At 33.7% G+C, this 26,525-nt stretch overlaps 1 protein-coding gene across 2 annotated transcripts in view; it reads left to right on the forward strand.

The window, feature by feature from the left end:
- The window catches only part of PTAR1 (protein prenyltransferase alpha subunit repeat containing 1), a 70,451-nt gene extending 45,001 nt beyond the window's left edge, over nucleotides 1-25,450 (forward strand). The window contains exons 6-7 of one of the 2 annotated variants that reach the window (XM_074205279.1): nucleotides 8,594-8,901; nucleotides 12,106-25,450. In XM_074205279.1, the coding sequence (XP_074061380.1) occupies nucleotides 8,594-8,901; nucleotides 12,106-12,448 (651 nt within the window). In that variant the 3' untranslated portion in view covers nucleotides 12,449-25,450. The remainder of the gene's footprint in view (nucleotides 1-8,593; nucleotides 8,902-12,105) is intronic. The other variant, XM_074205280.1, reaches the window with a different exon arrangement.
- The last annotated feature ends 1,075 nt before the right edge of the window (nucleotides 25,451-26,525 follow it).

A 26,525-nucleotide genomic window follows, 5' to 3' on the forward strand; every position in this document is an offset into this window, starting at 1 on the left:
GAGATTTGGCAACATGTCCCACAGAAGAGATCAAGGTCTGAGGAGAAGTTGCCAGGAAGTATGAGCTGGAGGGAACTTAGAGGACACTTGTTCCTACCCACTCACTTTACAGAGAAGGAATGGAACCCAAGGAAGTTAAATGACCTAATTGATGTTCTATAAGCATTAAGTATTAGAAGTGAGATAGAACTATGGGGATATATTGGACTGTTTTTTTTTTAACTCTTGAATTTTAGGGAAATTTTTCTTGCCATGACTAGGGCCTTCTCATGGGGCAAAAATGTGAAAGGGAATAGATGGTATCTATGTTGTCCTTAGGAGGAAGTAAATTCTTAGCATTTTTTTTAAAATATTTTCTCAGCTGCTAGGTAGAGTCAGCTTCTTTGATGGGCTGACAATATGGACCTTTCTCAGATGTTAAGCTTGACTACATTATATCATCTTTATTAGCAACATGACTTCCCTAGCTGTCCTTCAATTTTTTTCACCTTTTTTCAAGGTCTTCCTTGATCTATTGTTGCCAGCTAAGAGGTCTATAGAACATTTTAAAGTCATTCCTTCCATTTTAGGATGAAGCAGAGTACAGCAAAAGCAAAGGCATGTTAATTATAAAACTGAAGAAAATTATCACCAACATCAAGCGATATCTTTTCACTAATATTCCACTATTAAAGGTTGATGCTTTGTATCTATTTTATTTTAATAGATTTTAATTTATTTCATTAGCTAGTATCAATTAAATGTATTTTTAACATTCATTTTTTTTAAATTTGAGTTACAGCTTCTCTCATTTCTTCTCACTCCTTGAGAAGGCAAGCATTATGATATTGACTATCCATGTGAAGTTAAACAAAACTGCTTTCCATATTACAAAAGGAAATACCTGTGAATGTATTTTAAAAAACATATTACTAAACTCAAGATTGATAAAAATGATGTGGGGGAAAGGATAAAAATTTAATTTGAAATCTACCTAGTGTCCCAATAAACCTTTGCTGTTCCTTTTTTTCACTTGGGAGCAGTGGAATGAAAAATATATTGCCTTTTTTTGTTTGTTTGTTGTTTAGGTTTTTGCAAGGCAATGGGGTTAAGTGGCTTGCCCAGGGCCACACAGCTAGGTAATTATTAAGTGTCTGGGGGTGGCTAGGTGGCACAGTGGATAGTGCACTGGCCCTGGAGTCAGGAGTACCTGGGTTCAAATCCGACCTCAGACACTTAATAATTACCTAGCTGTGTGGCCTTGGGCAAGCCACTTAACCCCATTTGCTTTGCAAAAAAAAAAAAAAATAAAAATGATTAAGTGTCTGAAGCCGGATTTGAACTCAGGTACTCCTGACTCCAGGGCCGGTGCTCTATGCAATGTGCCACCTAGCCACCCCAATATATTGCCTTTTTAACATAAATAGTATTTGTTATATAAGAGACCCTTGAAAGTACTAAATAAAAAAAATATAAATCTACCTTTCATTGGCAAGGAGTGTTTTTAAAAGACATGTTCTTGTGATTTCTGAGATTTTTTTTTATACACATGCGAAGTAACCAAATATATGGTTATTTAAATTTGCTGATTTAAATGCTCCTAAAGGCATTCTATATGACTGCAGAGGACTGCTCCAGACTTTAGAAAGACAGAAGTCAGAATTCCTAATAATGACTTCTAGGAATCAGTCTCAGTGACATTCAAAAGGATATGGGAAGTGCAAGAGTATGGGGAGTAAAAGTGATGTAAGAGTTCTTTGGGACATAAGGAAGAAAGAAGCTGGCATGAAAGAAATGTGTGACCCATTAGTTTTTGTTGTTGTTGTTGCTGCAAGGTATTGGGGTTAAGTGACTTGCCCAAGGTCACACAACTACATATTTAAATGCTTGAGGTCAGATTTGAACTCAGATCATCCTGACTCCAGGGCCAATGCACTATCCACTGCGCCACCTAGCTGCGCGCCTCCCCCCCATATGAAATTCTTAGCAAGAAACAGGCTTTATCTCTTCTCTTATTTTGGTGAGGGGAAGTACCTTTTCACTGATTGAGGGAATGTTCTCCCTCCTCACCTTTATCTTGACGTCCCTGGTTTTTTTTGTGTCTCTGCTCACATACTTTTGCACAAAGGTTCTCTCCTCACCCCCATGTCATGCATCTTCTCTTTGAGATTAACTTCCATCTGCACTATATAGATCTTTCAGGAACAGTTATTTATTTGCATGTTATTTCCCCCATTAGAATAGAAGTTCCTTGAGGGTAGGAACTTTGATTTGACCTTTCTTTTATATCCTCAGTACTTGACATATAGTATTCTTTGATAAATATTTATTGACTGACTTACTGACTTAAACCAGTGCTAGGCCCCTTTCAGATCTAGTTTTGTCTTTTGAGGTCAATTCACAATTTCTCTGCTTTTGTGTTCTTCAAAATATTGTATCTCTCGATAAAATATCAAGGTTGAATATTTTAACAGAAGTTAAAAAGATAGTGTCAGTATCTTAGTGGTGTGCTTTTTAACACCAAAGTTATGTACTAATGACCCACAGCCCAGAACCCTTTCTTGTGACAAAGAAAAGCAATTAAGTAAAATAAGCCCATGCAGTGACCGTCTTTAACAGAGCTATTCAGCATTGCATCCCACCACTAAAAAGGAAATCTATTTGATGCTTGTCAGTAAAGAAGATTATGACATTGAATTAGTGCCAAATCTGTGTATACACATGCAGAATGAAGAGTAGAGATAATTTATTCTTATAAATCAAACCCCTTCCCCCAATTACTTTTGTGTGTAATATCTATATCAGCAATTCATAATTAGGCTTCTTTAAGGCCTTAGCTCTTCTTTTGGGGGGGGGGGTGGAGAAGAATTAAGCCAAAGCAGCAAATGTCTGTTAATCACCTGTTTTATGCCCAGCACTATGTTAATTAAGCATGTGTGATTATGTACACACAACCTAATGATAATAGCTTACATTTACATAGTGTTTCATGGATTATAAAAAGTCCCTTGCTTACAACAGACTTATTAGAAGGATAGTTGAAAGCATTTTACAAGTAGAGAAAGAGAGGCTCAAGCACTGGTTACGGTGAGTATCTGAGCTGGGATTTCAGTATAGATCTGTCTAAAGTTCTATACTCTTTCCACTGTTCCATACTGCCTCCTTATGAAACTCTGGTCTCCTTCTACCTAGGAATGAAGGACTCGGGAGATACGAAGAATGAGAACTGAATTAGGGAGTGTAAAAGCTTTTTATCTGTTAGCTTTTGGAACCCATTTGTCCTTATATTTAAATAGCATAGTCTTGACATAGTCTACAGTGTGATTCTTATCTGGTATGATTGGGAAATGAAACTCTCTGATTAATGAAACATACATATATATAATCACTTATGGTATGTATAATAAGTGATTATCAAATTTCATAAGATTAGAAAAAAGGTATACTATGAACATTAAAAATAAGTAGTTTTTCACTAAATTCAGAGGATGCTATAGTTTATCATTTTTAATAGCATATTATATATACAGATAACAATTTACTGTAGTAAATATAGCAAAATCTTTTTAACTGCATAATAAAAAAGCAAAAAATAAATGGTAGTCTAGACCTGCCTTAGAGAATTTTCAGACTTTGTAGGTAAGAATTCAGCTGTTAGTTTTTTCTCCAAAATTAATCTAAACTCAGGGCGGCTAGGTGGCACAGTGGATAGAGCACTTGCCCTGGAGTCAGGAGTACCTGAGTTCAAATCCGGCCTCAGACACTTAGCTGTGTGGCCTTGGGCAGGCCACTTAACCCCATTGCCTTGCAAAAAAAAATCTAAAAGAACAAAATTAATCTAAACTATTGCCAAATCAAGACGTAATTCCATTTTAATCTTTCCTTCCTTGCTTTTATAATTCAAACATAACCCTATTTTAGTAAGTACATACATTTAGGTGATTGATTTAGAGGTCACAGTGCTATGTTATTTGCATAGATCACAACTTAAAGGTATAGTAGCAGTCATGTTTCCATCTTAATGAAGTTCTACAGGTTACGGATCAGATTTTGGAGTCAGAAGGGATCTCAGGAAATAAACTGGTATGGCCCTTTCATTGTAAGAATGAGCCTCAGTAAACTCAAATGTCAAGTGGCTTGTCCAAAATTCTACAAGTAGAAAGTAATTGAGCAGCAGGCATTTGAACCCTTTCATATGTTCCTTCCAAAAATATCACTACAGCTATTTAACTTGTAGGAGCTCATGGATCATTTTGGGTTACCTAATTTCATATAGTAGCATATGTGATAAGCTGTTAAATTCATTGGATGATAGAGTTAGAACTGAAAAGGACTCAAAAGGCTATCAAATCCACCCCTTCCATTTCACAGATGAGAAAACTGGGGCATAGAGGTTAAATGATTGATCTAAGGTAAGTGAAAACAAAATGGCAGAGGAAGAGGACTCAGTTCAGCCTCTCTACTTTATCTTCTCTGTAATTGCCTAGAAATTGCATCAGACTGAATTCTGATTGGTAAAACAAGAAAAAAGTTAAACATTGAATCCTTTTTCAGCTTTGGAAGACAGACAAAGAGAGGCTTGCAAACCTTGGAATATATAGGTCTTGGCCAAAAGCATGAAACATTCTAGCTCCCAAAGCACTAGGGCAGAAAGAGATCTTAAGGGATCTCTCATCTGTGGGCAGGAATGGATGCTATCTGGCAGCTCTGTTGTTTACTTCCCAGATTGTAAACCTAAAATGCAATACAATAACAAAGACAGGCATCCGAGAACAAAGAGGAGCCAGCATTTCATTCACTCGGAGCCTTTAGAACCTATAAGCAGTTATTAGTGACTGAGTCTAGCAGCAGTTACTGAAATCCATCCCAAGCAAGGACAAACTAACCGACCCAAACCTGGATCAAGAATAACCGAGCTCTGACCAGGAGGGCAATGATCAGACCTTGGCCTGGACCACTCTTCTTTGAAGACTGAAAGCTTTCAGGTTCCTGACCTGAGCTGTGAAAGCAGCAGAGAGCTATGAGAACTGAAAATTAGACCTGATGATCTTCCTCCCACTCTCATTCCCTATCCCCCAACCTCTACCCCATCCAAAAGTCTGTGGAGTATTACACAACAAAATGTAAAGTTAGGAATTAGACTGGAAGAATGAACAAACAAAAGAATCAGACTGTTAAAACCAAAGAACACAAAAGAGAGTGACTCAAAAACTGATACAAACAAAGCTTTAAAAAAAGTATCTTAGCCAGAAATTCAAAAAGTATTTCTAAAAGAGTTAAATCAAAATTTTAAAGAACTAATATTATTTTAAAAATCAGATGAGAGTGGTAAAGGGGAAAAAATGGAAAAATAAATGAGAGCAAGAGGGAAAAACTATAAAAAGAGAATTAACAACTTGGAAAAAGTGGATCAAAACTTTCCTGAAGCTTCCATGAAAATTAGAATTGACCAAATGAAATCTAATGATTCTATGAAACATCACGAATTTAAAAAAAAAATGAACAAACTGAAAAAAATAGAAAATTAGAAATATCTGGTTCACACAGCTAGTAATATAGTATCTGGAGCAGGAGTTGCTACCTCCAAGTCCAGCATTCTCTCATTTACACCATTCTGCCTCTATATTGTATTGGGTTTTAGTTGTAACTTCATTAGAAAGTAAACTTCTTGGGATTAGGGCTTCTTTTTGTCTGTCTTTGTATCCACAATTTTTAGCATAGTGTCTTGCAAATTAGACACCTGACAAATTTTTGTTAAGTTTGAATAAATACATTCCAGAAAGCCAAACTAGTTCTCCTAATCCTTGACCCTAGTACTAGAATGGCTGGCTTTATTAAAGAAAAAAACTAAAATCTATGGATACTAATAATATACTGTATTATCTATCTATACTTTTATGTCTTCTAAACCACAGCTGAGAAACAAAAATTCTGAGACAATTAAATATTTTATCATGTATTAGAAATTTTACTATCTAGTCACACTTTTTTGAGCTATATATGTGTATACATATTGAAGTAAAATGTACTTTACATATCAAAGTAAAAAATTCAGTTTATAGAGCAACTAGGTGGCACAGTGGACAGAGCACCAGCCCTGAAATCAGGAAGACCTGAGTTCAAATTCGGCCTCAGACACTTAATAATCGCCTAGCTGTGTGACCTTGGGCAAGTACTTAACTCGTTGCCTTAAATAAATAAAAAAAATTTTGACATTCTGTTTATATTGTTGCCCTGTTCTTTCTTCTCATTGTGGCATAGAAATGACCCTCAGTTCATAATAACCATGCTAGTATAATGTCAACCCTGACAAATCCAAACAAACTGGAATTTCAAGGACGGACTTAGTGATGTGTACTATGTGTCTTTTGTTAGAGGACTGACCTTTAAGTTCAGAGACACTCATGACCAAAAGATTAACGATGAAGTGATGAATTTTTTTGGCTCTCACAGCTTATTGGGGGTGATATTTTATCAGCTATGTTGGTAAAAGCTGTATTTATTGAAATCACATTGAAATCATAGATTGCTGAAATAATGAAGTATATACATTTATACATACTATTTTTGAAGCCAAAGTCATGAGATTTAGTATCTGTATAAGGTAGATGGTTATACTGAACCTCTGTGAGATTGTAACTCACTCGCCACAACTTTCCTTAGTACTATTAGAAAAAAAAACAATTCAAAGTACATTTTTACTTCTGACCGTGATTAGCTGCAGTATTTTTGTGTAGTACTTTCTTTGAATCTTGAGACTAAAAAAAATCAGGCTGGATTTTGAAATAAATAATTTCAGTAAATGAAAATATAGCATCAGGGTGGCTCTGCTAGAAAGAGACTGTAATTCTAAAGATTATTTTAAAATATCTGTAAGAATGCTCACTTTCAATTAGATAACAGAATTTTGTAGAATTCAATGATTTTTTTTCTTTTAAATACAACTTACATCTGTTTTTTTCATCATCAACTGGTATTCCTGAAAGCATCATTTTTTTTCTTATTCTTATTAATTTTGGGGGGAGTATAGTGTTTTGTTTTTATTCTTAACATTCACCCCCTTTTAAAAAGAGAAACATTGTGTCCAGGTTATGCCATAGAGCCTCCTCCCATTTTATATTTAATCTCTGCCTTTCTTCAGTTTCTTCCTTTATAAAAGAAAACAATTGTTTGACTTAATAGAAGCTTTTCCATTCTTAAAAAGGTCTTTGCCTTGAAACAATTAAAAATTCTTATAGCCCATCCCCATGCTTTGGTGAATAATAGTGTGTGATAAGCATTTCTGTTCTCAGGCTGAGAAATCCTACTTTTTTAAGTCAATTAAATTTAGATTTTTATTCATTAACTTGGTTTTGGAGGAGAAAATACTAATGAAAATTTCATTTTTTTTTTTGCCTCATTTAAGCATATTCCAAAAAGGGAGATGGTTATCTGAATTTTTCTTGTTAAATAAATTCCTTTTACACAAGAGCATTCAACTTAACATAGCAAAACAAAACCAGAAAAAAACTTTTAGGACACAGTGAAGCTGTTCTTTGAATTGAGTTGTTTGACAAGTGTAAGGAATTTAAAGTTGGCTTTCTTTAGGAGCAAGTGTCCTTATGCTTATTTATTTTAATCAAGTTAATTAATTACAAGAATAGTCTTATTTTTCAAAGAGAATATTCATCTGTGACATCAGAAACAAGCTCATAAGAATAATCCCTTTTTCTTAACCTATATCATGCTTACTAAAAATCTACTCTGAGTTCCTATGTATTTTTTTTCTCTTGTACATTTGACCTTTATTACTGCGATTATATTATTTGATACTGTTCATTTGTGTATGTCTTTTGTCTGAGAGTGGGGTTCATATCTCAAAGATACTGTGTTCCCCACAAACTCTTAACTCAGTTCACTATTCATAGTATGGGTAACAAACATTTTATTTATGCCCATATATAGGTAGGTATTGAGAAATTGCTTGGGAAACCTAAAGAAATTTTTATTTTGTCACATGAGATTTTTCCTTGATCTTTAGTGCAATTGGGAGCTGTAGTTATCATTGTGTGTACTGTGAGTTATGCAATCCACCTCCAGTGTATATAGAGATGCAAATATATGTATATGTATTCTCCTAGAATTGTTTTTATTTACCTTAGTAAGAATGAAACTATGTAAGATAATTCCTTTTTTGAAAGTGATAATTTTTCTTTTTTATATACCTTCAGGAAAATTAGAGAGAAAGCTTAATAATTGGTTTAGTTTTTAAGATCTTTATTTCTAAGATGTAGTAAATTTACATCTCACTACTAAAGTTTTCATAGAGAGATAGAGAGATAGATATATACATTATGCTGTCTTGGTTATCATTTTAAATTAGTCTTTTTTTTTTGTAAGTACTATTCTAAGTGGGGTTAATTAATGCTCCTGGGAAAGGATATGAATTTTGAATTGTGTTGTTTTGTCGTTTTTTTAATGCACTTTCTATTTACAGAAAAAAAATCAGTATTCTTGATGATGTGTTTACAAAAAAAGAAAACTGGTCACAGATAAATCTGTGGGAAAATGTGTGTAAACTTATTCTTACTTACTTTTATTCTTTATCCCTTCTGCCTTTCAAATACTCAATAAGATTCTTCTTGATGAACTGTCTTCTACCAAACATTGGGCATCCATGCATGTTTCAGATCACAGTGGATTTCATTACCGCCAGTTCTTGTTAAAGTCTTTGATAAGCCAAACTGTGACTGATAGTGCTATATTAGAACAGAGCCCTTTGGTAAGTGAGCAAATCCCAGATCTTCCAAAAGATGATGAGGAACACACGTCAGCAGAGCACCACAGGGCGCTGGATCTTTCCCGTCTTCTAGAGGAAGAAGTTGAATTCAGCACAGATCTCATTGATAACTACCCAGGACATGAAACACTCTGGTGTCATAGGTAAGAGAACCTTATTTCTGAAGCATGAAGCTTTATAGCTGCTCCACTGGATGCTGTTCAGAGAGGTGAATCTGCATTCAGTTAGTAATCTTGGATTGACACAGAACTCACCTGCATCTGGGATAGATATGTAACTGAGCTTTTGCTTTACTGAGAACTGCCAGACACTTCTATGGATAATTTAAAAACCTATATGTGTCCAGCTGATTATCAGTACTTTTGTTAGTGTTCACAAGGTTCTGCTACTCTGTCATTATCTTAAGCCTCCACAATTGTTTTTCAGGTTTCTGTAGTATTTGATATCAGTTAATTTTTTTAATATTTTATTTTCCCAGTTACATGCTAAAACAAATTTTAACATTGTTTTGTTTTTTGTTTAACATTGTTTTGTTTTTCAGTTTCAAGTTTCAAATCCTCTCTCTCTTTCTCCCCCTTCCCACTCCTTAAGTTAGTAAGCAGTCTGATATAGGTTAAGCATGTTCAATCATGTAAAACATGGCCATATTAGTCTTTTCACCCCACAAATGATTTCTACTTCCATGGTTAGTCTGTTGCATTAATTCTGTTCACCAAGAATTTAGTATGGACCTGCTTCATGCCAGACTCTGGGGATACAAGACAAAAATATAGAGTCCCTGCCATCAAGGAGCTCATATTTCATGTGACTTCTCAAACCCCTATGATGTTCATAAACTGACTTACCTTGTCTACTTTTCTTGGGCCTTCTCTTGAAAGTTGGTTTACTTTTCTTTTTGTATTACCGGCGCTTAGTATAGTGCCTAACCCAAAGTAAGTGTTTAATCAATGTTTATTAATGAAATTTCAGAAGAGGAAGCTACTTGCTAACAATCCCAGATAATAATACCTAATGTTTATATAATATTCTAAGAACCTAAGATTTGCAGAAGCATTTTTATATATTATCTCATTTGTGCTCATATTAATCAGATCTGAATTAGTGTAAACTTGGTATAAAGAGGACATTTCCTTCTGAATTACATAACGTACATACCTAAAAATTTCACATCTCATTCTCTTTCATTTGGAACAGTATCTTTGTTTTAATTTGTTTCAAGTGGGACAATCAATGGTACATGAGCCTTCATAATTGTTTTGTGGGTATTTTATGTTTAACTTTGTCTGCATGTTGATTTCCTCTCAATAGAATAAAAGCTCTTCTATGGCAGAGACTGTTCTGTTTTTGTTTTTTCATCTCTAGCACCTTGTAAAGAGTATGGCACTTAAGAAATACATTTCTTAATACATTTTAGATAGATGAATAAGTTCTGTCTATAATCAGGAAAACTGACTGTGAATAACTTCCTCAGGCAGCAAGATAAATTACAGTTTTATTTTTTATTTATATATTTTTAAATTATTGGATGTTCTTCCTAGTTTGTTCAAGTTTTCATACTATTGAAACATTTCCTCTGCTGCTGTTCCATTGCTAGATAAAATTAGAGAATAAACAGGAGATTTATCTCCCTTGAATACTATTTTACATAATACTTTTTTTTTTTTGCAAGGCAGATGGGGTTAAGTGGCTTGCCCAAGGCCACACAGCTAGGTAATTATTATTAAGTGTCTGAGGCTGGATTTGAACCCAGGTACTCCTGACTCCAAGGCCGGTGCTTTATCCACCATACCACCTAGCCACCCCCCATAGTACTTTCATTAATGATTTTTTAAACCAAACTTTTGAATGGTTGGGAAAATTGTTATTAATGAAGACAGTAAATAATACTTGAGGTAATAGCAAAAAAAAAAGCTTTCCAAGCCATAGACAAGTGATTTGTCCTTTAAATTCTCTTTCCTGTAAAGTTTATATATATAATGTGAAGAGATTTAAGATAGTATATTATATAATATATCCCATTTTCAAGGAAATCACATTCCGGTGCTTTATTTTGGCATGCAGATATTTATGACTTCTTTAAGATTATAGTTACTGAGTTCATGATATGGAACGTTCTGCTTGAATTATGTTAAGGCTTTTGAGGTAGGATAGAAAGATAAATTGAAATAAACTCTAAAGGGCTTAGTTGATGATTATGGAAGTATATATAATTTTCTGTCATAGATATGTTCCTAAGTTGTATATATATATGACATTTTTTTATAGTTCAATTAAATTTTATAAACTCTTGGAATATTTTGTTATTGAAAAGTGCTCCATTCATCATTTTTCTAAAGCAAATAAAATTCTAATGTGAGCCATTAAACTAATATAACTTTGGGATTTGTTTTGGAGGTTTTGAAGACAAGGGAGGATTTAAAAAATAACTATTATATATATATACATATATATGTATGTATGTATGTATGTATCTATCTATCTATCTTCCATATGGGAAGACATGGTCATAGTGTTTTGTAGTATAAACTTTTAAGTGATGGGAAAGGGACCACATTTTATTTAATTTCCTTTTTTTTCAGCACCCATCTAGCACTTTGTTTACCCATCATAGCAGTTTGTTCATGTGAATGACCTGCTATTGTCATGTGTAATGACATGGAGGCAACCCTAAGGTCTTATCTACTATGCTAGAGAAATACAAGTTTTAAAGAAAGGTTTGACAAGCTCTATATGTCTGTTATCTCATAACTACTTCATAAAGGTTAGAGTGACTCATCACCAGAAGGTTGCCCTCTAAGTGATGGATTATTTTGATGATAGCAATTCATAAGTTAGTGATTAAATTTAAGGGAAATATTCATATGATTTCTAGATTATAAGGCAACCACAATAATTATACTTATAAAGTTGTACTTTTAAATGAAGATCTTGGCACAAGCACAAAGGGAAAGTTTAATGTCTGACTGAATTCTTGATTTTTATTCAGATTGGTTAGATTGATTTTTTTTTTAAACATTATATAGAGCAGAAGTTAGCAGGTTGATTCTTTGTTTAAATGTGATCTTCTGATTTTCATTTGGTAGCAAATTAAATTGTCATCAGTTTCATAGTTTTTTAACACCCCCCCCCCCCATGGGTACAAAGTATTGTAACAAAGTCTAACAAGTAAACTAGTGATTACAAGACTGCACAATGTTGCAGCTACTCTTCCCACCAATAAGCAGTTGTTATAAAGGAATGAGTATGTTGATTTGAACTTGGGTCCTGTGATGCTTTTTGCAGTATTGCCTTACCTAACTTTGACTATATTTTATTTTCTCTTTTCAATTTCTCATCTCCTATAATAGGCGACATGTGTTCTACCTTCAGCACCACTTAAATAGTAAGCTTCCTCAGAGCCTGATGCGACTATCACCCATGGACAACAGTGGTGGAACTTTAAATGACTTACATCTCAACCCAGCAGTCACTCATATGTCTCAGGCCATGGATGTGGATGGCTTAAATGACTCTAACAAGCAAGGCTATTCCCAAGAAACTAAGCGACTAAAACGGACACCAGCTCAGGACTCTCTTGGTATAGAAATGGAACACAGGTTTATTGAACAAATTTTATCCACGTGCCGAAATGTCGAGCAAGCCAGGTTTGCTAATGCTTATAGGAAATGGCTGGTTACTTTGAGTCAGTGAGAGAGATCGCTAAGTCCTGCAGGGTTTTACTGTTAGTGCAATATTACTTTCTTTTCTTTTCCTTTACTTACACAGTTGCACATACTGGTTCTCCTATTGACTCATCACTCTTTATGATCAATTTTAAAGTTTGTAGGAACTCTTATAGTCTTTTATTTTGTTAGGAACAGGCAATTCTTTTATGGGAAAAGCAAAAACATTTTCCTAGTGTAGAGTGAGTTAAAATTTTGAGGGAAAAAAAATTCATATTTGCATTTCTACTTTGGGCAGCTTCATATTCTGTTCTCATGACTTTTTTACCCCTTTTTTGTTGGGAAGTTTATTTGTTAAGTTGTTAATATTAAAAAACAAACTTAAAAAAACACAATATAGCTTCTAATGACTAACTTGATCTAGTTTTTGGTTTGGAAAACAAATTAAATACATGAAAATAAAAATATGATTCTAATGTGCTCTAGTCATAGACTAAACTAATTGAAATCTGTAGAACTGGGTTTTAAGCATACCAGTTTATCAAAGGATTATTAATTTTAAACCCTAACTTTAAGAAATTATGTTACTAGTACTGAAAAATTCTTTTAATTATACATTCTCATTTTTTTCCTTTAAATTGGCATTGGATACAAACACCCAACTTTAACCCTATGTAATTAGGTCTTTTATTTCAAGTTGGTTTGTTTCTTTTTTTTTTAATTCTAACCATCTTCACATATTTGTTAGATTGAGAAATCAGATTAATTAAACGTGGAGATTTGTTCATAAAAATTTCACTCAGGGTGGCTAGGTGGTGCAGTGAATAGAGCACCGGCCTTGGAGTCAGGAGTACCTGGGTTCAAATCCGACCTCAGACACTTACTAATTACCTAGCTGTGTGGCCTTGGGCAAGCCACTTAACCCCATTGCCTTGAAAAAATAAAAAAAAAAGTTCACTTATAATTTATTTTACTGATTTACCAAATCAACAAATCATTATTCTTATTTATATTTCTGAAAAATGAGATACACTACAGAATTCTAATGAGATGAATATTAAGGATTTGGGGAGGGGAATAAATGTGGGAACATTTTAAGAAATAGGTTAAACCATTTATATTTTAGTTTTGAAATTGTCAAGACTGAGGACTCAGCAATCTTACTTTATGTCCATTATCATTATTATGTCCATTGTCAAAGATTCTATTTATTGATATTGTGATTCAGTCCCAAGGTTCCTTTTTTACTTTCTTTGAGCCCCAAAGGTTGAAAATAGTAGATACTGCTCTCCGTGGTTTTTTTTAGCTAATGGTGTCTACTAATAGTTAAATCTTTATTCTTCTTCCTCGTTACCTGTCCCTTCTCACCATATCACTTTGTTATTTCTTGTAATTTATACCCTTTTTTGTTTGTATCCTGTTTTCTGTATTCCGTCAGCAAAAAGTAGTCCACCTTTATTTCATGTCCCACAGAAGGACCAGGAAGGATGTATGAGTATGATCAGACCTATTAATACCAAACTGGCAGAAATCGCTGACCAAGATGAGAATACTTTCAGATACCCAGCTCTTGGGGAGAGATGTGAGCAGTAGAAGTAGAAGAGATGCAACCTCACCCTACCTCCTGTGCTTCCAAATTCCAAATTGTGAGGAGGGGAAGGACTCAGGAAAAAAAATAAATTCCTACTATTTCACTCTTATGAAAACCCCAGATTTGAAAACTTGAACTTTAAGGTGGTATAGGATAGTGGAAAAAGTCCTGGATTTTCAATTTAAAGTAAGTTCCAATCCCACCTTTGCTATTTACCTGGATAACTTTGGACAAGTCACTTTACCTCTTGCATCTCAGTTTTGTTTTGTTTTTTCGCCTATATAATGAGATCATCGGTCCTTTCCAGTTGTAAAGTCTATGATCCTTTAACTGAAATAGGTTTCTTTCAAGAGGAAACAAAATTTACCCTTTATTTTGGCATCATAGATCTATTCAGTGACAATCAGTGAGCCTTAACAGGGTTCCAGGAAAAATTGGCCAGCCTGGCCCTGGTCAACCTAGAGACCTTAAATATATGACCAACTGCTGCTGGGCTTCTTCCTTAGGGCACAAGTGACTGTTTTGCAGACCTTTCAATCTACATTCATTTTCTTGTGAATATAGTCCTATGCCCTTATATGCAGAGCCTTTTTCACCAGAAGTTCCTGAATCTAATACCTCAGGGTCTGGAATGTCTATGATTAGTCATTAGTTTGAGATTCTTTTTTTAGAGGTTACATTGAAATGGAGAAGATATAGCAGGTTCAGTCCATCCTGCTAGTAGTATACATAGCCTACCATTTCCTCCATACAGTATTTAACTTCAGTTTCTTTTCTAAGCTTAGTTTTAAATATGCTCAGTAATAGACTTTTCATGTCATCATGATTTTTCTATTTGAGAAAAGCTATTGGCATATTTTAAGTGGAAAAGTGAAATTTTTTTAGTCCAGTTTTTCCAGAATGGTAATGTTGTTTTATGAATTCAGGACCTTCTTACACCTTCTCTAGAATAGCTTAGTGTGAACAGCCTTCAGATTTTCAAGGCTGTGTCATTCCTCTAATTGAAACAATTCAGTTCTTAAATCTACCTTGGTCTCTTGTTAAATTATCAAGGTTAGAGCAATAAGTGATCATTGATATTTGGGAGGAGGAAATGCTTGATGTCAGAAATTTCTGTGCTAATTTTTTTCTAAAATTAGCATGTGTTATGTTCACTTAACAAAAAAAAAAATAGGATATGCATGAACCCAAGGTGGGGTAGCACTGGAACAGGGGAAAGGGGGTTACTTCTATAATGGCATTGATTTTTAACCAACTGTAGTAGCATGGTACAAATAACTGATAGGAGGCAGTGTTAGAGAAGTAGGAGTAAGGTCCTTTGTGGTAGAAGGTTGTGTGATAAGGCCCTTTTTTCTTGGAAAAGTCAAGGAAGAAAGGTCTATAAGCAAATTGAATATTCTCCATATTGAAAGGTCTTCCCATCCTCATGGCAAAAAATGTAGCCAAATAGCACCCACAGTCAGGAATTCAGAATGATCCTTTGATAAATGAAATCAAATGAGCCTCGTAAATCTTAATTTTTTCCCTCAAGGTTTCCTACTTTTCAAATGCAGTATTTGTAAACTATACTGTGTGCCTTGCTCATAAAATACTCAAAGAGTATAAGAGATAGTGACTGGACTTGTGATTTCACTGATCTAACGAAACTACCCAGTAGATTGATGAAACACTCTCTAACAATTCAGGTAGGCACTTTTTCTTCAAATTAGAACCTTAGATAGTTGCCTAGAGTACTGAAGATTTAGATGACTTGCCATAGATCACAAGGCCAATACATGACTGATGTAGGACTTGAATCCAGGTTTGTTGGGTTTTGAGTCAGCTCTCTGAACCACTACTTTGCCTCTCAAAGATGAAAATGAAATTAATTCCAGCAATATTTATGTGCGTATATGTGTACATATATCTATGTATTTAATGGTATCTTTCACAACTGGAAGTGTTTATAAAGGTTCTGGTTTAACAATCCCATTTGGGAAAGATGATATGAACATTAGTTTTCAGGCACAGTGAATTTAAAAGTGCCTAAGAATTCTAAAGCCAGTTCTACTACATTAAATCATTCCTTTGACTATATTTAAAGTGTCACTATCAGACTTTAAAAGGACAATATTTTTGTATCTTATGGGGTTTATCTGTTTGTCGAGATGTGTATTGGATATGTCTGTCTGCTTTTTTCCCAACTTCTGAACAGTGAAATCTACCTTTTGGGATATTTCTTAAACTCACCACTGAGTCATTAGGGAAGCTAACCTAGACTTTCAAAGTCTTTTTTTCTCATTCCTGCTTTCCAAATTTCCAGAGAAAATAAAAATAAAATAACTGATATGAATTACTACCTTAGTGTTAAAAATAAGGATTTTTGTTCATACTGATCTAGTCCAAAATTCATTAACATATAAGAAATAGCAAGTTTTCTACAATGGGTTTTTGTGTGTGCTCCTCAAAGAAGTGTCCAGGACCAGAGAATCATTATATGTATACATATACATATGTGTGTATGTATTTATGCATATATGTGTATATATACATTCATAAATATATTCTGAATTTTCAAAATTCATTGTGACTCAAGAAAGGTAATTTCTAATTTCCCTTTTTCCCACTTGATCTAAGAGTGTGATGTAAGAGACCAAGTAATGGGCATAATCTAACCCTAAACTTGTTGGGTGACAGTCATTGTCCCCTGTGCCTCAGTTTCCTCATTTTCTAGAGGAAAGTGGTAAAGTTTTGCCAACAGAAGTATTACATAATCTTTTATAATCCTTTTCCCCAAAAGAGGTTTCAAACCTACTGTATTAACATGTGCTTAAATTTAAAAAAATATTCCCAAAAAAGTAAATTTTACAAGAGAATTTAAATAATTTTTAATAGTTGCACAGATGTTCTCAGATGAATCTACTCTACACTCATTTGTACCCTAAAGGTCCCAATCCCCAAAGTATAATTTTCTCTAGAGTCCTCTTTTATGAAGGGAGGACATTTGAGACATAGAAATTGCTAGAAAAGTCTAACATCCATGTAAGTTGTGAAGAAGAAAGGTGTGATCAGATTCATGGAAAGGTAAAGTAAAAATAGCCCTGGACTTCAAGTTCATATTTTGGTTTTGCTAATTTACTACCTGTGTGACCTTGGGCAAGTCACTTAACTTTTGGACCTCATTTTTCTTATCTTTTAATAAGGGACTTGAACTAAAAGATTGATTCATAATTTGCTTCTTTCTTTATACAGCCTATCAATTCTTTTTTGTTTTTTAGAATTTAAAATGTATAACTTTTATATAAACTATAATTTTATTTATCAGAGTGCCTGTATTCTTTGAATCAGGATTATAATGATTTAAATCTAATGGGGGGGCATAAACCAAAAGCAATTTGAAGAATACTAACAGCTATGTCAAATGTCCAAGTAATCATTCAGATGTAAACTGCTAGATTTGATTTCAGTAGACTTCGCAGTGAAGGAAATATCATTTCTTGTATTATATAGGTTGTTGATATGGATACATAGGATGCTTTGGTCTATATTTTTATTTAGTAATTAAGTTTTCCAAGCACTTTACCAAAAATTGATTATTATTTTCTTAGGACCAGTATTTTTCTCCCTGTTTGAAATATCCCATTTAAAAACTACCCATATATTTTTAAGGGTTGTCACACAGCCTTTTTTACAAAAAAAAAAAAATGCTATGGTATTGTCTCCTAAAAGAAAGAACAGGCATTGTTTTAAATGTATTCTTTGTCTATTCAAAGCCTGAGTTCATTCAGAATTTCAGACTTGACAAAAATAACTGAAAAACATGTTAAAATTATTCAGAAGTGAAAAATTTAAAAATGTGAATGTATAAGAGAGGTGCAAATAGTAGAAGAAAAATTAATTTTAAATAATACTTGTGGCTTCATAACACTTTTCTTACCTAAGATCCCAAAGTGCTTTACAGAGAAGTGTTAGAACTGCCAACCTACAGTATGTTTTGCAGGCTACACAAACAATGAACATGTTGTAATTCTGGGGGACTAGTCCTTTGAGACTGCCTCTCCTACTAGCCTTTGGTACTATTAATTAAGCAGGCTCAGGCTCTCTTCCTTCTTAGCACTATGAGAAACTAAACTCTTTACTCAGAAACATAAATTGTAATAATGAGGTAACCTAGTCTGCTCAAGAAATCCTGTGCTTCCAAGAACATTACATATAGACAGTTCATGCTTTCCAAATATTATTGTAGTCAGTGATGCTCACCCTGACATTTCCTTTATTAGTGTGTATTACCTCTCAGGGTATAGGATACTTAGTAAATTTAGGGTAAACTTTTTATAGTCAATGGCAAAAAAAAAAGAGGCAAAATTGCCTATTATATTACTAGCTCGCAACATTTTTAGACTAGATAGTTTTTTATATAAATCACTAGCTAATATAGGAGCTAGTAACTTGCTTTGAGACTGCCTTGTTGCACCTCTATGCTGCTCCCATCCCCCATAGTACATATTGTGAGCATACCTTACTATGTATCTTATATGAAAATTATTTATATAATTCCATCTCCATGTTTCAGGGAAGGCAGGAGAGAATGTATCTTTTGTACTTTCAGTTCCTATAGAATTAACAAATTTGAAAACTTGATAAGAGTGAACACTTAGAAGTATACATAAAGTCTGTTTGTCTCCTAGACAGTGTTTATGTCCATGACATCTGTAGTTCAATGTGGAGACTAAATTGTTAACAATTAAGGTTAAAATTGTCATAATTATCTTATTTGGCACTTAAAAGTATGTAAGAATTGGAAGAATTATCTTATGCAAGAGAATTTTGATAGAATATTATGGAGAAGTAAATTATCTCTTGGGGAAGACTATTGTAAATGAACATTGTGCTACATAAGAATAATAAGTAAAATTTAGATTATTCCACTCCATAGAATATAAATACAAGATGAAATGAAACTTGGAATTTAGATTTACTTGATGGGTTTCAGAAAGTGTTTTGTTTTTCATTATCCCAACGAGTTTTTGGGCAAGACCTTTCTTCATGCAGCATTGCTGAATACGTCTTTCTGATTATAAAAGGTCTCCCCTCTACAACTGAGATGGAAGGTTGACCCAAGTCCACATGTGCCTGAATTAATCAGATAATTATGTCAGCCTTCCGTTCTGCTTTGGGCATCACTTCCCTTCAGGGGAATGATGAACCAGGATACTCTGGAGCTTTCCATAACTACAATTAGAGTCAGTCTTAATGTGGGGCATGGCAATCACTTTCTCTAAGTACTATGCAGTATCGTGCAGAAATGTTTACTTTTTACATTATATAAAGTAATTTATATCAGATAGATTTTTTCATATCTTGAAAAGGACAAATAAACATGAACAATTTTAAATCATTATTATGCATATACATATTTATTAAGTATTCAGTTATTTCCCTCAAATTTCATTGCTTTGCATTTGGTACTGGTGTGTTCTAATTTAATAAAAAGTTGAGTGTAGTCTAAGTAAAAACTGATGCTCAGTAAATATTATGGAAAAGTCATTGTCAGACTGACAATAAACTTAAATAATGAGGTGAATGTTGTCCCCCATTCTTTGAACAGAATTTATTGGAATTGTTCTACATGTTGTTATTTTAAAGTTATATTGAGATGTATTATTTTTACTTAGTTTTTTAAAAGTATGTTAACAATAATGTTAACTTAAAATATGGACAAGTGATAGAAATTGCAAAAATTTAGGGTGATATTCCCCAATGCATAATCATAATTTTTCATTAGAATTATCCCTGAATTGTTTTGAGAGGACTATTGTAAAAACTAACCAGATTATATTTTTTATGTCAGGTATTATTTAGTTTAGGTACCATTTATTTCCTCCTGTATTGCTGCTGCTTTCTAATATACTTTTCTTATTAATAATGAATACAACATGGAATTAACATATTTGTCTACTTTTGTATTGGTTTTAGGGGCATTTTTCTTAGGATAAAATCTACCACCCATTAATAAATACTAAAGATGGAAGTACCAAGAACCTGAAAATTTGTGAATAAGATTGAAAACCTTTCAAAAGATTTGGGAGAATTTTCCTGAGCTCCTTCCTAATAAATAGGTGAAAGCAATATAAGGAATGGCAGTTGATTGTGATGTTATGCTGTAATTCAGGTTTTCTAAGCAACAAAATCATAAGTCTGTTTATCTACTATCATCTAAAAGAGAATATTTAAACATGAATTTTTCCTTTTGAGTTGACAAAAATTACAAGATTGTCACAATGTAATGCATACTAGAAGTTGTTTTCTTTTATACTATATCACATGAAAAGACGGGTGAAAGACAAATGATTATTCCTGAAATTTTTCAAAGAGAAAATCAAATTGAGATACTAAAAGTAAATAATAGATCTTTTCTTTACTAGTCAGTGATGTAGTCACCTGGAATTTGGAACCCTCTTAGTGTTAATATTTCTCACAGATATTTCTCTTATTAGAATTTACTACCTGTGTTAATTATATGTTACCTGAAGATTTTTCCAAGTTTTTTTTTTAAATTGAGTAAATTGCAGTTCAAGTTTGAGATTATTTTGAGATAGCATTAAATAACTTTTGTTCAATGGATACAATATCTGTGATACAAGGTGTTTCTTATCTTGGGCATTAAAGACAATTTTTTAAATATTCCTGTTGAGGATATTAAGTTCATTTGCTGCACTAGTAGTTTCTTAAATTGCACTGTTGATTTTTGTCCATTAAAGCAAACTGCACAAATTCCTTTTTTCATTATTCATCTCAGAGTCATTTTAGTAGTTAGTAATTTCGGACTAAGTAACTGATATTTAACTCATATCATAGACATTATAGAGAGATAAAAACAAATTGATACAAAGTATGAATGCTAGGGGTATATATGCTAGCTATATTTCATACCCCACACTAAAACCCCAACAACTGGATGCTAAATTCCAAGGCTAATATAATGGATTATGTTTATAGTTTATTGGTCATGATAATTTTTTAATTGGAAGAAATTAATGATGGTGGCAAATTTATGGTATTTTCTCATTTTTCCTTCATTTATATCCTATTACCTATACATTTTAGAGTAACTGACCAAATTTTACAGTTTTATTTTATAATGAAAAAGGAATTCCATGCCATATGAAATGCCATGAAACTCTGTTACCTGATTAGACTAATACCCAACCATTGTTTTAAAATTGTGTACACTAAATTATGCTATTTCCATAAATAATAGTTAGTGTTGCATGTTAATTATATATGTATGCACATATTTTATTTTCCTTTTATTCTAATAATAATATGTATTAACAACCAGTCCTAGAGTTCTAAACTTCCTATTCATCTGTCTTCCAGTACTTAATGATACAGTTTAAGTGATTATGAGTGGCAGAAAAGTAGAATGGGCTATCTTTTTTAATTTGGTTTTACATATTTTAGCAACAGAGCATACTAATAAGCACAGCCATAAATTATTAAATATCTGTAGAAAATGGAAAATAATGTATCCTTTCTTTTGCTAAATGTTGTCAGTTTTAAAATAAATTTTTCCTCTCCTAAAATATTTGTCATGGAGTTGTGTGTATTTTTTTCATTGATATTAGTCTGCTTTGCTCCCTTGTTTAACTTATGGAAGAAAATTGTTTTCCTGATGAAGCCAGTATGGGAAGAATAAATGAGAAATGTCATTTCACCCAAAATTTGCCTGAAAATAGCTCATAGATAAAGACCAAAGACAAAATAGTAAAATGACTACCACTGCTTATAAACAATACATTCTCTGTAGTTAAGTAGATTTCTTTGCTAACCACTGTGATAGTGGAAGGTCTATTCACATTTCTCAGGCAGTTATAGAGAGAAAACTATCATGGTAGAGATGACGGTAGGTCCAGGTTTCCTCCACAGTGTCTTCTAAATCCTGAGTTACAGTGGTGTATAAGTGGGTTGGTAGAATGATAAATCAACCAACAAACATTTATTGGGATGCCAGGCATTGTGGTAGGCACTGGGAATACAAAGAAGGAAATAATTTCTTACAGAATTAGAGGGCAAACAGGTAACATGTAAATTGATGAAATTCAGACATTTATATTTCTAATTTGTCTAATGGTTGAGTATTTTCTTAATTTAATGGGTTTCATTTTTTTAAACAACATCCCATCATTGGGATCAGTGATTATTTTAGATTGAAAACTGTATTCTCAATTATATTCAAGTATCATGGTTGATGTTTAAAGCCAGGATGATACTGTTTTAATAACTCTGATTAACTAAGGAATAAAATTTGCTGAGCAATAACTCTTTCACTTTGGAAGAGAAAGCAAATTAGATAAGGGGTTTCACAGCATTAATGATTTACATGTGCAACTGATATTAGCAAAGTGCCTCCCTGGGAAATTGCTTTACCTAATAGAATGTTATTTGAAATAAAAGACAAATAATGATATTAGATGCAGGATAATGGTACTAGCTAGTCCCACTTATTAAATTAACATGTTCATGGGTCTTCATTTTGCAGTGTTACATTTGTCTTATGTCAGAAGCTGAAATATGTAAATTTTTGCAAATGTGAAATAGAAAAAAAATACATTTTTAAAAAACTCCAAATACAAGGCTTATCCTTCATGGCTATCAATACATAATAATCCCAGTATTTATCACCCTTATTTAAAATATCTAGTTTTCCATTTTGGGAAATTTACAGTTATTTCATACTGCACAGTAATGTAACCACTATATCTTTATAGTGAAGGGTTCCTTTTTCATCTTAAGAAGAACCCTAGTTATGAGGGGGAAAGTGCTTGTTCTTATCATTTATCTTAACCTCAATCAGGCATTCTTGATGAGCTCAGAATTATCACCTCCACCACTCAACTTTCTCTACCCTTCCCCTCTGATGATTGGAACCTCCATAAAGTTCCATCATTTGTTTTCCCTTAGATCATAAAGGTTCAGGAGGCAGGTGGTAATTGTGGGAAAGGAAATTGATACTAAAATTGGGGAAAGGGGGCAGCTAGGTGGCACAGTGGATAAACATTGGCCCTGGAGGACCTGATTTCAAATGTGGCCTCAGATACTTAATTACTGAGCTGTGTGACCTTGGGCAAGTCACTTAACTCCATTGCCTTGCAAAAACAAAACAAAAAAGAATGTATGGAGTACAAAAGGCTATCTACAATAGATAATATTTCTATATATCTTTCAGGTCAAAAATAAAAGATAATTTTTTTTAAAAATTGATAAAAGAATCCATTCTATAAGGAAGAAGGAAGAAAGATAAGGCTAGGGAATCTCATTCCAGTCAATTTTGGGATTTTTTACAGTGTTCTTAACTGTTTCTACCTATCATTTTTTTAAGGTTTTTGAATTTCACAATTCCCCTTACCTCCCCCCCACCAACAAAAGACAGTTTGATAATCACTACATTGTTCAGAGAGTTCTTTCTGTTGGCAGAAGTTTTGGCATTACCCCTTTGAGGGAAACTCCAAAAATTCAAGAAATGTTGCAACACAAGTTGCCCAAGTTTTATAATGTTCCTACCCCTGAGGCAGCCTTTTCGGTGGTGATGTCTTTTCCACCTGCATCCCCAGAGTCTTGACTTTTAATGATTTATATGGTGAACTTTTTGACATTGTGGCTTAATGTTATCTCCTTTAAAGTGAGCTTTAAAATACGTTTCCCAATTTTCCCCACTGAAGATAAAAATCTGAAACAATCATCCTGATTCCTGCAGAAAGGTGGCCTTCAACTTGTAGTTTTAGCCTAAATAAGTTTAAAGAAGGACCTGGATTTGTTTTTGGGTTTTTTTGCAAGACAATGGGGATAAGTGATTTGCCCAAGATCACACAGCTAGGTAATTACTAAGTGTCTAAGGCCAAGAATTGAACTCAGATCCTCCTTACTTCAGAGCTGGTGCTCTATATCCACTGCTCCACCTAGCTAACCCTAGCGATCCATTTATAATGCTCTTTGCTGTGATAGTTGTATTGCTGGGAAACTGGCTTAATCTCAGTGCACCTCAAATTCCTCCTCTGTGAAATAGAAGTAACACTATTTGGACAATCTCAAACATGTCTGGGGAAAACACTTTGCAGACCCTAAAGAATTAAATGTGAAATAATACTGGAAAGTTTTAATTAGCTAGAGATTTGGGGATAGAAGGATAAAAAGGAGGTTGACTAACCATTACTAGACTGCTAATCTTTGCATTGGGAATTGTAGGAAGTAGGTGTGGTGTAAGGTAATGGCTGCTGACTGAAACTAGGGAATGAGATAAAGAACTGCTTTTTCAGCCCTGTTGGGTGAGTTCCAAATTTCACCCAGCCAGAGTGGAACTAGTGGTAAAGGTTTTTCCTCTGGAATTTTTAGAACTAGATGTGTATTTAGCAAAAAACTAGAGATTGGAGGGAGCATATATAGAGTAGGATCTGTTAAATTGAGAAAGTTGTTTGTCTTTTCCATATGCTTTCCTTAATTTCCTTTCATCTTTTAGTTGAAGGAAGGATACGTTAAACATGGTTGTTCTCCTTCCCCAAGAAAAAATACCTAAGTCAGTTTTGACTTGTCTATAACCCTGATTTGGACTGAGGAATTATGCTAAAATTCCAACTTGTCATTTAGTATCTGAATTTAAGTCACTAAATCGATCTGGGCTTTTATCTCTTAATGTGTAAAATAAAGATGTTGGAATGGGTGACATGTAGAAGACCCTTCCTCTTTAAAAAAACAATCAACTTAGGTCCTTAAATTGTCCTTATTGATACCTTACTAAGGACAGTTGTGTTGTTCTTTACTCCCCTCCATGCACTCTACACTGCCACCTTATTGACCTGCTTGCCAAATCTGGCATCTCTCCTTTCTCACTGCTTTTGCACTGGCTGTCACCCATGTCTGAAATACATTGCCTGCTCACCTTATCCTCTTGATAGTGGGAGAAAATGAGAAAGGCAGCCACTTTTGAGAGAAGATGGACCAAAGTCATGAAGATAGATATACATGGGTTTCAATAAAGTAGCAAAAATCAAAACTATCTGCAATTGGTCTAAGACATAGAATTATAGATCACTAGTAAAAGATACAAATGACCATAGTAAATGACTAGTAATCTAGTGTTTGATAAGCCCAAAGACCCCAACTTCTGGGGTAAGAACACTATTTGACAAAAACTGCTAGAAAAATTGGAAAACAATATGGCAGAAATTAGATATCTGACATCATATGCTAAAATAAGATCCAGAATGGATATATGATTTAGATATAGTGACACCATAAGCAAATTAGGAGAGCAAGAAGTAATTTATCTGTCAGAGCTATGGAAAAGTGAAGATAGCATTTATGAGATATAAAATGGATTATTCATATATATATAATATATACACAAATCATTTCCTAATTGATAAATCAAAGATGAACAGTTTTCAGATGAAGAAATCAGTAATTTACAGTTTTATATATAATTGCTCTCACTATTGAGTAGAGAAATGTAAATTAAAATGTCACACCCATGAGATTGGCTAATATGACAGAAAAGGAAAATGAATGTTGGAAGAGGATGTGGGAAAATTGGGACATTAATGCAATGTTGGAGTTGTGAATTGCTTCAGTCATTCTGGAGAGCAATTTGGAACTATGCTCAAAGGGCGATCAAACTATGTAGGCCCTTTGATCAGGCAATACTACTATTGGGTCTATATCCAATAAAGATCATAACAAAGGAAAAGGACCCACATGTACAAAAATATAGCATCTCTTTTCAAAATAGTAAAAAATTAGAAAACAAGGGGATGCCCATCAATTGGAAAATGATTGAGCTAGTTGTGGTATATGAATATAATGGAATTGTGTTGTGCTATAAGTGATGAGCAGGTGTATTTCAGAAAAATCTGGAAAGACATGAAATATGAAGTCAAATGAAGAGAACCTCCTATAACATTGTACACACTAATAATAGTATTGTGCAGTGATGAACTTTGAATGAATGACTTGGATCTTGTCAATAATATAAGGATCCAAAACAATTCCAAAGAATTTCATTATAGAAAATGCTATACACATCTAGAGACAGAATTGATAGAATATGAATGTAGATTGTAGCATACTATGTTTCTTTCTTTTTTAGGGTTTTTTTTTTTGCAAGGCAAATGGAGTTAAGTGGCTTGCCCAAGGCCACACAACTAGGTAATAATTAAGTGTCTGAGGCCGGATTTGAACTCAGGAACTCCGGACTCCAGGGCTGGTGTTCTATCCACTGCGCCACCTAGCTACTCCTTTTCCTTTATTTTTTCATGGATTTTTCCTTTTGTTCTGTCTGTGAACAACTAATGACTAATTTGGAAATATATTTTACCTAACTGCACATATACAACCTATATGAAATTACTGTTTTAGGAAAGGAGGAGGGGAGGGACAGAAAAATTTACAACTCAAAATTTTATAAAAAACATGTTAAAAATTGTCTTGGGGCAGCTAGGTGGCGCAGTGGATAGAGCACCAGTCAGGAGTACCTGAGTTC

This window comes from Macrotis lagotis, chromosome X (genome assembly GCF_037893015.1).
Source record: "Macrotis lagotis isolate mMagLag1 chromosome X, bilby.v1.9.chrom.fasta, whole genome shotgun sequence".
Taxonomy (NCBI): domain Eukaryota; kingdom Metazoa; phylum Chordata; class Mammalia; order Peramelemorphia; family Peramelidae; genus Macrotis; species Macrotis lagotis.